Source organism: Nelumbo lutea, chromosome 6, assembly GCF_056320005.1.
Source record: "Nelumbo lutea isolate HS-2025 chromosome 6, American lotus-T2T, whole genome shotgun sequence".
NCBI classification, from domain to species: Eukaryota; Viridiplantae; Streptophyta; class Magnoliopsida; order Proteales; family Nelumbonaceae; genus Nelumbo; species Nelumbo lutea.
In genome coordinates, this window is record NC_142689.1 from 15,831,842 (window position 1) to 15,844,289 (window position 12,448).

The following is a 12,448-nucleotide window of genomic DNA, read 5'->3' on the forward strand; positions in this document are numbered from 1 at the left end:
AAAAGAATTAAAGAGACGCCAACTAGGGACTTGAGCTTATTCAACAAGTTTTCTATTATTCTTTGGCATTGTTGGAAGGCAAGATGTAAAGTTGCTTTGGAAAATTCACCTTTCAGGCCCTCTTCGATTATTGCTACTTCTAATGCTCAAATTGAAGAGTTGATCTCACTTAAACAAAGTAATGCCTCAATACAAACATCGATCCCTGTGGTGGGTTCCCCAAATGTTTCTTGGTGTCCTCCTCTTCCACCCTTGATAAAGATTGCGGTGCTCACAATCATTCTCATCAGTCTGGTCTGGGTATCATAATACGGAACCACAAAGGGGAATTCTTATTTGGAAGAGCCATGAATGTTCCCTTAGATGACTCTGGTATCCAAATGACCAAGGATTTAAAGCACTCTCATATATGGATCGAAAGAGACGCTCAAAAGGTTGTAAATTCTCTGTTGGACGACCATCTGTGTACCCCATGGCGGTTGTTCTATTGTAGGGATCTTTAGGAAGACTTTCAGTCTTATATTGTCTATTTTAGGCCTCGTGAAAGGTTTCGGTGACGTTTACGGGAATTTTGGCGACGTTCACCAAAGGTGATTGCCAAAAGTTGACAACTTTTTTTCTTGTCGATCTCAAATAATGACAACTTTTGACGACATTTACAAACGTCATAAAAAATGCAACTGAAGGAGACGTGAACTAATTTCAGAAAAATTCCCGTAAACATCACCGAAACCTTTCCAGATTTTTATAGACACAACATTTGCGCAAATGTCACGAAAAGCTTTCTACGACGTTTATAACGATTTTGGTGACATTTGTCTAATGTCGCCAAAACCCTGTTTTTTTAAGGGGTATTGACCATTAATAATAGCCTGCGAAGTTGTGAAAGGGATTTTTTTTTTTTTTTTTTGGTTCAATGAACAAAACCTCTGGGCCAACAGCTTTTCCATACTAATTTGTCAGATGTAAAACTTCTAGGTTCTTAAAAGAAGCCCGATAAAATAAACCAACCAGCAAATCCGCTCCCATTTTAACATTAAAATTCGGTACTTATTAAGGCTGCATTTGCATATGGTTGCACTGCAAATCTTGTTTGGATGTAAAATTCATATTTAGTTCAGGTTTGCTTTTGTTTGTAATTATGATTTGCTTTCCTACTTTACAAAGTTTATACCTTTTGTCTCTTTTACACTACTAGTTGGAAGAGTAAATTTTGCATCCCAAAAAATTTGCACTACCTTCCCCTTGCATCATCTTACATCCTAGACATATAACCCTCCCCCTACCTCCATTCCCTTTCACTTAAAAGCAGAGGTCGCTTCATTTTATTTCTTTTGTTTTGTACTTTTGCAATCAAACAAGACAAAGTCAAATTTGAAGCAGAAGTAAACCAGAATATATTTGGTCTATTTGTACTCCTATGCACTTACTCCACTGCAAATGAAATTCGCATTGCAACCAAACACAATTTAAAAGCTTTTTTTTTTATTAAATATTACATAAAAACAAAATTTCTGCTTGCCCAAATAATTACAACTTTCTAAAGTGGTGCAAATATGGTACAAACTCGAATTAATTATTGAAATAAGTTAACTAATTAAAATCTTTTCCACAATTAAGTGCTAACAAGTAAATATTTTGTTTCAGTTCCCATATTGGATTACAACATTGCATTTAGTAGTTGGAAACCTTTTGGTTAAGTTGAGTTTTGAAACCAAAGGAACCCCCAATTCGCATTTAATCTCCGGGTCATAGCCAGAAAAGCTCAAGAATCCAATCCTGTACTTTGTTCGTAGTAGTAGCTCAACTTCAACTTGGAAAATGCCAGCAGTCTTTTCTGCATTGAAATTATCAAGTTGGGAGGCATCCTGCAATGCCGGTGATTCACCTTTGAAGACAGGATTCAGAACACAAGTGCTGTTGTGGCCTTGATGAAAAGGTATCAGTGTCACGTTACCGATCAATAGTTTCTGAAAGTAGGCATTCCCCTCAATCTGAGAGTAGTAGATACCAAGCTTGTTGTTTGGGTTCCTCAGAGACATGTTAAGCGCCAGATTGTAATGAAGCATCCCATCAGTGGACTGATTGAATTCAACGAAGGAAGCATTAACAACATGGCATTCTACCTTCTTTGGATGAACAAGTAGCCAGAATATGAAGTAACTAATCCAGAATATGAACCCTAAACCAATGATGATCATTACACAGATGAATAGAAAAGGCTTCCAATCCTTCCAACCTTTCATTCTCAAATTCGAACAGAGAGGAAGAGAAAGAGATGGTATAATAGGGAGGGAGAAGAAGTGATTTATATTTATATGCATGATCCAACAAACAAGTTGTATTGCCGTCAATATTTCCTGAGGCCAAAAGAGAAACTTTTAGCAAAGGAGTTTTGGCCTAGGGCTAAAACCGTGAACGGCCTCTGTTGTATTGCTGTGGCCTCACCTTGAAATAGATGAACTTGAGGCCACAGCTGAGAACCCACAGAGTGTCCCACACTCTTTCCCCTTGTGCATTAGGAACATCTTCTAAGCTTGTCATAAGGAGATGTTCCCAATTCATGGCAGGGATGAAATTAGATTGGCACCCCACATATACATGGATCGTATATCTCAGTGTGCATTAGAAACATTTCCTGTACTTATCATGGAAGGTGTTATCAATACATGGATGGGAGATGATGTAGAGAGAGGCACCAATCTGATCTCGGGAAGAATGGGCTGTGAGACACCTGTGGGGAGCTAGCCCACCGTTTTAGCCCTAAAACAGTGAATTAAGGCCCTTGACGTGTTGTGGTGTGATGTTGAATTGGATGAAGTGATATTAAAGTAGTATCACACAATAACATTAAAAGCCATGGTTTCACGATTTTACCTCAACAGAAGCAATACATACATGAAAGGCTGTGGTTCATGATTTTAGCCAAACGTTCATTTAATGGCTGTGTTGTGGGGCGGGCTATTTTACGAATTATACCGCCCCACATCAGCCATCATGCGTACTTGAAGTGAGAAGAGTTTGAATGGATTCAGAGTAAGAAAGGATGAATCTGAACTTGCCATATTCCTAAATTTCCTACCACCAGAGATTTTAATAAGAAGAAAACAAATAAATCAAACCATTTGTCAACCAATTCTCCTCAAGGGAAGGCGAGCTTCAGCCTTGAACATTTAATTCTGGATAATATTGCTTAATATTAGTTATGTTTGAAATGGCAAGCATCTAATTAATGGAGGAGAAGTCAGTGGGGTGTTTATGGGAACTCTACCCTGTGATTTCTGATTTGTTAATTTGTGAATCCCTGAAAAAGTCAATAATATGTGCAGTAAGCATTAAATGATTATTTTATTTTTCAATGCTTGTTTGGTTTCAATGAAGGTTCAAAGTATCAATACAGAGCTATGTGCCGATAGGGTGTATCAGCCTGTATCAATACTCTATTATTATTATTATTATTTTATTCTGCTTCATAGGAATCAATTTAAAGCCCGTGTACCCCTTGAACCACTCGAAACAACCCCAAAGCCAGTTTAGGCCTGTATCCATTCATATAGGCTCTAACATTAAAGAATAAAGATAGAAGGTAGGGGAGAAGTGTGGCCTGCACCTCCAATTTCTTCCCCAGCAGCATTGTTTTTGAATTGCAAAGCTTTTCCATCTCAGCTATAGGACACCTGACTTGATGAGTTTGTGGTTGTTTTTTAGGGTGATAGAAGTAGTAGAGCAATGTATCACTGGTGGTGATGTTGTGGGGGGAAAGTTTCGTGTAAGAGAAAAATTTTAAGATTTTAGGGGCAGAAACTATCTAATGAAAAATGTAACATTAGAATATTGTCAAATGGACCAATTCCTAAAGAATTCAAACTTGCTCTTATGTAAATCGGAAGAAATTCGATCTAAATTTTCTTAGATATCATTTTGAAAGGATAATTAACAAAACATTTGCAAAGATGGATGAATTCGAGAAATGCTTTGGGAGATAGCATTGGTTGCCTATAAATTACAAAGCTCAAAATCAAACGCTTTTGTTTATGTTTGTCAAATTTATGCTGATTTTATTTTACATTGTTATTTTTATTAAAACATTATTCATGTTTTTTGTTTAAAATTTCTTAAGTCTTATTTAACAACTTTTCGTTGTTTTACTTAATGGGAATTTAGTTGTTGGTCGTATGAAAATAATGCAAACATCAATAGGAAATAGGAAGCCCTCCCTTAGAAGTTTCTTTAAATATTAAAGTTGGGCAACTTGTTCAGGTTAAAGGCAATGCTAAGACCTTTTCCTTTTTTTTTTTTTAATATTATTTTCGCAATAAGGGGTACAAATCCATTTGCTAAACGCTTAATATTTAAGACCTCTATTCATCTTATTCTTTTGATGTAATATCTTCTCCTTAGTGTTGTATGTTTCCTTGTACACTTATAGCACTGTTTTTAATATTTTATTTTAATCATATATATTAAAATTTTAATTATCACATGCATGCTTGCATAATTACTAGTACCCCAACGGATAAGTACTCTTACTCTAACCCGTAGCTTGAACCAACTTTTGGAATATTGATCTTCATTACAAACATAGAACAAATAATTTAATTTTCGTTGAAAATAACCTTTAATAGATTATCAAGAAGAAGAGTCAAAACAAAAGAACAAAAAAAAAAAAAAAAAATCCTCCAAAATAAACTAAAACTTGGTCCCCTAAATCTAAAGAGTAAATAACAAATAAAATTAACCAATTGTACTATAACAGCTACTAAAAGCGTCGTTCATGTTGGACTTCAGCGCTCCAACCTTGTACTTTGTTTTGAGGTAGAGTTTAACTTCAAAAACTGAAAAGCCCACCACTCTTCTCTCTATATTGAATTCCTCAATTTTGGATCCCCTACCAGCACCTGAGATTCACCATGCAACTCAGGATTGAGCAGTGAAGTGCAATGTTTTAAAAACCAAATGTGGAACCGGAATTTTTTTGGCCACCGGTTTTTGGGTTAGTGGTTTGACTGGACAGACTGTTTTAAATAAAAAAAAAGATTAAATAAAAAATGGCTAAAAACGTTGTTCGAATTAAATGAATCGATGGTTTGACCATCCGGCTCAATGGATCGCTAACCTGGCCACCGAATAGATTAAGAGTAAAAGAGAACAGTTACCTAAACGTCTCTTAGACTGAACGATCCGACTGTCTGAGTTAACACTGGTGAAGTATTTTTATGCTTTGATTAAACGGAGACAATTTCAGGCTACCGATCGAGAGCTGCAAATCCTTCCAATTTAACTCAAGCTTTTTGCAACATTAGTCTTCTAATGTGGTTTAGCTATTAAATGTGTTAGTCAATTGTTTTGCTCGGCTCAAACTTCAAAGAGATCCCATGTCAGAAGACCCTGTTTTGCTCGCCTTTAGGAACTGTTTGACAATGGCTGAAGGGTAGAGTTAAAAAAACTTATTGCTTCATCCTTTTAGTGATAAGTTTTCAAGGAGGTTTTGGGCTTCTTAACATCTGAAACTGAAGTTGGGTAAATTATTACGACATTGAATATTTTATATTTAATTATTTTGTCCATTAAAAGACTTGGGTTGAACTGACTTGGTTGGGATATCAGGTAACCCGAGCTTTGGCCAAGATCAGGCCAAGCCAAACTGAGCCCAATCCAATCTTATAGGATATATATTTTTTTTCTATCTATACATAATATATATTATATTATACTGTAATGTAGAATGCATATTACCTACAATATGTATGTAACTAACCTCTGGCCCATACTTAAGGCTGTGTTTGGTTGCAATGCAAATAAATTTGCGTTGATACAAATTTATAATATAACAGTGCAAATTACTTGAGTGTAAATTATGACGTATTTTTGTTTCAAAATTTAGCTTATTTTCTTTAATTGCAATATAAATGGAGTAAATTAAAACATGAAGCAAAATATAGTAAAACCTTAAATAAAATTAAACAAAAATTTGCACTTTTTTTTTTTTTATTTGCACTCCCATGCATTTGTACTAGTGCAAATAAAACCGCACTGCAACCAAACACGGCCTAAAGAACAAACATGTAGAAATTCACATATATTATATTATACTGTAATGTAGAATGCATATTACCTACAATATGTATGTAACTAACCTCTGGCCCATACTTAAGGCTGTGTTTGGTTGCAATGCAAATAAATTTGCGTTGATACAAATTTATAATATAACAGTGCAAATTACTTGAGTGTAAATTATGACGTATTTTTGTTTCAAAATTTAGCTTATTTTCTTTAATTGCAATATAAATGGAGTAAATTAAAACATGAAGCAAAATATAGTAAAACCTTAAATAAAATTAAACAAAAATTTGCACTTTTTTTTTTTATTTGCACTCCCATGCATTTGTACTAGTGCAAATAAAACCGCACTGCAACCAAACACGGCCTAAAGAACAAACATGTAGAAATTCACATATATTATATATGCTTCTCATATAGACCGGTAGATGTGTCTTCTTTTAGTGGCATCTCTGTATTATATATTTCTTTTGTTCTATTCTAAGATAAATTATAAAATTCGATCATTATTTGAATTTGAAATATTGGTAAGAAGGTTTTCCAAATGCCATAAGGCTGCACAAGCCAAGCCGAGCCTATGACAGCTTTTGTTGGTTTAGCTTAGGCTGGGCTTGATTAACAAACTCTGGTTATGCCCTGGATTGGGTTAGACCCTGGCACGAGGTTCAAGTCTTAGTGCCTGTTTGGGACGTTCTTTGGGATATGGCTTCCGGTGTTTTGAGCTAAGTCCCACATGGAAACACTGGAAGCTGCGTTTGGTAAAAATCTGGAATGTTAATATGAGCTTTCTGAATACCCAAACCACTGTTAAAATATGAAACTACCTTCTCCAAAACACCGATGCGGTGATGCCCAACCACGGCGACTCAATTAATACAATGCACCCCAAATAAGTCCTCCCAAACAAACTGTTAGAGTTGGACCAAAGTTGATAGAGCCCTAGGTTTTAGAGAGATGAACGATTTGCGAATAAGAAGTGATTATTAGAAAGAAAAAAATGAATAAGAAATTAAAAGAACATCACAAAGTATATTTTTACTATCAACTGTAGATGGATTTTGATTCTGAAAAATAAATACATATTATACAACTCTTACTTTGTTTACTTAATTAATTAGTAGGGGCAATATGGGCTTTGGATATAAGCCTCCATAGCACGATAATCAATGACCTAGAAAGCCCAATTTGAACATGGGCCCAAGTGTGCCGGAGAAATCTTTTTCTTTTGCCTCTTCTTTTAAAAAGCCCACATGTTTTTTGTTTTAGAACACGAGGACATTTGGTTGATCGTAAGATGCACATGTCAGGATTTGAAAAACGAAACATCTTCATCAACTTCTTGGAAAACATATAAGAGTAGGTCAAAGGGTTAAACTTACTCCATTAAGGGCGTTTTATAAGTATTTACTAATTAAGAAAGAAATTCGACATTTTATAAGCTTTTATTACGTTAGTACCTAATCCTATTTTAAATTAAATAAAAAAAAGGAAAAGAACAAACTAAACCAGCAATCCTTTATCATCATTTTTATTTTCTTAACTTACTCTCCTTATTCTTCATTTGTTTGCAGTGGAAATAAAAACGGGATGCAAAATTTGCACCTGGTTCAAATTCACATGCATTTACTTATCTCATTTTCACATGTTGGGAATACAAAATTTGTATCCCTGGAATTGATGCAAAACCTGCATTACCTCCTCCCTACGTTAAAGTGGGGACACATCATTTGCTTCCCATTTTACACCCCCCCCCCCAAAAAAAAGAAAAAAAAAAGTGAAACCTGAAACAAAGAAAACCAGAATTTGTACTCAGCACATTTGCACCAGTGTTGATTTAAATTTGCATTATTAACAAACAGAGCCTTATTTTTGTACCTGATATTTTGCATCCATTTGTTTGTAATAATGGTTTATTATCCTATTAGTACAAACTTCGCACTTTTTTTGTCTCATTTGCACTCACCGGCGTATAAATTTTGCATCCCACTTTCCTCCTGCATCAGTTATCTCTCATATTAAATGGGGACCTCATCTTCTTGGCTGCTGCTTCCTAGCTCATTCCTAAACAAATAACCCTTCTCCAACCGCCATTAGACCATAACATTTTACTTCCTACTTCACTTCTTATAAACAAATAAGATAAAGTCATATCTAAAATAAACCAGAATTTACACCCAACTTATTTGCATTCCCATGCATTTACATTTACACCAGTGCAAATAAAACTCAGACTTAAAGTCGCAAAAAAAAAAAAAAAAACGTACCTATCTGAGCTTTCTAGTTTCCAAGGCAAGCGGATACAATCTACGCATGGTTTTAATAAAACTGAAGTTGTGGGGGTTGTGTTGTATAGCTACAAATCATCTCATCCGGCAACCTCCGGTTGTAGTTGTGTTACGATAAGAATTGACATGGAACCAAATTTGGCACCTAATCTCCTGTTGGTGTTGAGGCGTGTTAAAGAACATAAACTTGTACCGAGTCCAAAGGTAGAGCTTCACCACGATTCTGAAGGTGCCTTCCTTCTCTTCTCTGTTGAAATCTTCAAGTTTGGAACTGTCCCTTAATGCAGTCGAGCTCCCAGTGAAGGCAGGATTGAGAAAAGTTGCCGCCGTTTTGCCTTGAAAGAAAGGTGTTGAGTAGGTTACATTTCCAATCTTTTCTCCATAGTAGTAAGCTACAGCCTCAATCTGATCATAGTAGACACCAATCTTCTGGTTTAAATTCTGCACAGTGATGTTGAACGTGAATTTGTAGTGGAGAACGTTATCTGTAGAAACATTGAATTCCACGAAATTAGGGCTATAGACATGGTATTCGACCACCCCACCAGGGGGAACTAATAGCCATAAGTAGATGAATGTAGTGAGGACTATGAGCCAGACGATTAGTATGCAAGGGTTGTGCAGGATGTTAATTAGCCCAAGTCTGGAAGAGATTCTAGCCATCTATATCTATGTCAGAGAGAGAGAGAGAGAGAAATGAATTGCTTTGGTTGAAGTGTTTGCTGATAATATCTTTGTTGAGAATTCATTTTAAGGAAGAATGAACGCGTTTGCTTCAAGGAGCTAGTTTAACTTCTATGTTCCTACACTGTATCCGAGTTTGGATCAAGTCCCAACAACCGGTCCCAACAGCCATGTCATAGAGGATAAGGGAGATGTTCTCAACGCATGGTTGTAAAGGCTGTTGTGACCGGTTGTTGGGACCCTTGTGGACTAGATTCGGTATCATCTGTTTTGTGTGCTGGCGTAGGCTTTTTTAGTTTTTTGGGTAAAATATAAAAATCTCCCTTCAAGTTTCTGATAATCATAAAAATCTCCCTTATAGTTTCATTTTAATAAATAACTTCCCTTTATTTTTGAAAAAAATCAACAAATACCTCCCTTCCTTCAATGAGCAATACAGAAAACGTTAAAGAGATGATAATTTTTTTTTTCAAACTACCTATTTTACTCTTTTACAGATTAATGTGCATCTGTTTTCTTCCTTACGAAACCCAGCGGCAGAATAGCGGTGCACTCCATAATCCGCTCGAGAAATCTATAGGTTCTCAAGGAAAAGTACTACAAAAGGTCATCCCTTCCTCTTTAAAACCTTTGCAAACCCTTCTTGTCAAACCAGAGTTTCTTGCCTCACTGGGTTTCTCTTATCTCTTCTCTCAGATGATGAAGAGCTTCGGCAAATCTGCAATCTCTGGCTCTCTACTTGAACGTTCTCTTGTGCCGGCTCTAACAGTGCTCGGCTTTCAACTCTTCACCTGCTTGAACGTTCTCTTGTGCCGAATCCGCCAGCTGATGGAAGCTGAGACCCCACCTACCCGTTATCAGTAATGAGTGGGGTGGTAGGATTTCTGAAAGATCCGGCAGGTGCCAAGCCTACAACAAAAGTTCTGCTGGCATTATGCCTGGTAGAATGCAATGGCAACGTGGTCATGGAGGCGGGAGCAGTTGCAGAGGTGGTGGCGCTACAAAGATCGGCAGCAAAGGCAGGAGCGGTTGTAGAGGTGGTGGAGACGTGGTAGAGCTAGAAGGATCAGCGGCAGAGGCGGGAGCGGTTATAGAGGTGGTGAAAACAATGGCAGAGCTAGAAGGATCGACAACAGAGATGTAACAAGATGGTAACGAGATCGGCGCAGAGGTGGGAGTGGCTGCTGAGATGGTTACAAAGATGGCGGGAAGAGGGAAAGAGCATGGGAAGTGATTTTTGGAGGGGGTGGCTCCGTCGGAGGAGGTTGGTCGAGCAGTGGTGCTAGCGTTGTAGGGAGAGTGCAACGCAAGGGCGAGGAGGAAGGGGGCCCAAATTCGGTGCTTCAAGAGAATGGACGATTGGTTCTGACAGAGGACGGGCACTGATGAATGTTGATGGACTTTTGCTTATTTTGGCATAGAGGAGCAAAGTGGGCTGCAGGTGGTCCGCGCAAAGTACAGGCCGTGCCGTGTTCGCCTGCGGGCCGTGGTCGGTCCAGCACGGCCTACGGCCCAGGCCCACATGGGCCCATGTTGTTTCGTAGGCCAAGCTGGCTCGTGGGCCAAGCCTTGGCCTAAGTTGAGTCATGGACCAGGTCAAACCTATTTTTGCCTATTTATTTAAAAAAATAAAAAAACTTAAAATTTTAATTTTATATGAATTTTGATATATACAATTGCTTATATATACAATAATTAAATAAATTAGTATAATAAAATTGAAAATATTTATTTATTTTATTAATATATTATATACATATATATATATAGTCGTGCCAGGCTAGGCCATGGGCAGTGCGACCCGTTTGGTCGTGCTATGCTGTGTCGGCCCGTGGACTTCAAACCCCAGGTCCAACACAACATGGACCGTCATGCCGGGCTGGTCCAAAATCGTGCTTACACCTCTAGGCAAATTGCAGATGTAGAATAGAGAGAGAGAGAGAGAGAGAGAGAGAGAGAGAGAGAGAGAGAGGGAGTGGTCCGAGTGGAGAGAAGAAAAAGAAAAGAAAACCCCCCATTTTTTTTGGGTAAAATACAAAAATAGATGCACATTAATTTGTAAAAGGGTAAAATAAGTATTTTGAAAAAATGTCATATCTTTAACGTTTTCCATCTTAATTATTAACAGAAGGAGGTATTTGTTGATTTTTTAAAAAATAAAGAGAAGGTTTTTATGATTGTCAAAAACTTTAGGGGAAGTTTTTGTATTTTACCCTAATTTTTTTAGGCTTTTTTGACTTTTTTGGATTGCTTGGTGTGTTAGGGTATTTGGTTTGTGTTTGGGTTCGTGTCAGTGGGACCTTATTTCAGCAAAATTATTATAGTTTGGAGTATCAGGTATCAGTCTTCTTTGGATGAACCTCCCCCCTTGGAATGTATACATTCGTTCTTTCTTTTCATAATAATTAATGGATACTTTCATAAGTCTCATCTTCAATCGGCAGATATGTTATTTAGGTGGGTTAGAGATGGAGATATCCTATTGAATAAGTCCGACTGAGATGACCCAAATGATTGTATTGTAGCGGTTGTACTTAATCCTTTGCTAGGCTTATGAGGCCAATGTGTTCTGCTTATATTACGTGTAAAGTTTGTAATTCCACATTTTTAATGTAAAGAAGGACCTAACACTTTCGTCATTTCTTCTCCTTTTCCTTTTTCTTATCATGTTTTTCAATTCAAAGAAAGCCTCCAATGCGTAATGGATTAGAATTTGAGTCCGGTTGAAATCCTCTAGTTTAATTATTTTTCTTGTTCTTATATATGTTGAAGTCATTAATTTGTTTGTGTTTGGTTTATCAGAAAACTGAAGGACAAGCTTACCATGCATTTGTGTGAATTCGTGCCGTAAAGATCAAAGGATATAAAAAAGGCAAAGTGATGAAGAGACTTGGGCCCATTTGGCATCACTTTGAAGAATTGATTCTGGTGATTCTCGCAACTCTCTGGATGAGAATTAATACTGTTTGGTTATACAATTTTTCTAACTTTTGGATTCTATTTGGAATAGCAAAACATGATCAATGGCTCATTTCTCAAAAGTATTTTTTTTTTTCACTTCTAAGAATTCGATTCTTGCAATCAAATGATTCTAGCTACATTGTTTAAGTAAAATGAGCAGATAATTAAGATCAATTTATCCATTATCCATGAGAAAAGGGGTATTACATATGGTAATTTTATACAAAAACATAACATCAGCTGAAAAAGCCAGGCAAGATCTGCTGCCCACAAGTTGTTCCCACATCTTTACCCACAGGAATATTCAGCTGAGCTAGCTAGTATTTGGGAATATCTTCCTTGTCATTCATGGGAAGATGTTCCCAATACGGCAGTGGTGTTCAGTGGGTAGAGATCTAGCTAGGAACAACTTGTGAGTTGCAGATCTGGAGTGGAAAAAGTCTATCCCTCCTCTCATT

General features: G+C 36.9%; 1 protein-coding gene and 2 pseudogenes across 1 annotated transcript; 1 reads left to right on the forward strand and 2 right to left on the reverse strand.

Moving 5' to 3' along the window:
• Nucleotides 1-1,643: 1,643 nt before the first annotated feature.
• On the reverse strand, nucleotides 1,644-2,528 carry LOC148847570 (NDR1/HIN1-like protein 10 pseudogene; annotated as a pseudogene).
• Nucleotides 2,529-8,343: 5,815 nt separating this feature from the next.
• LOC148847571 (NDR1/HIN1-like protein 10) lies at nucleotides 8,344-9,040 on the reverse strand. Its single transcript, XM_088948457.1, has one exon. The coding sequence runs from the start codon at nucleotides 9,006-9,008 to the stop codon at nucleotides 8,421-8,423; it is 588 nt and encodes a 195-aa protein (XP_088804583.1). The 5' UTR covers nucleotides 9,009-9,040; the 3' UTR covers nucleotides 8,344-8,420.
• Nucleotides 9,041-9,742: 702 nt separating this feature from the next.
• Nucleotides 9,743-10,542, forward strand: LOC148847572 (uncharacterized; annotated as a pseudogene).
• The last annotated feature ends 1,906 nt before the right edge of the window (nucleotides 10,543-12,448 follow it).

Excerpts from the sequence above, each read along its gene's own strand:
- LOC148847571 (XM_088948457.1), bottom strand. The coding sequence starts at position 9,008 with ATGGCTAGAATCTCTTCCAGACTTGGGCTAATTAACATCCTGCACAAC.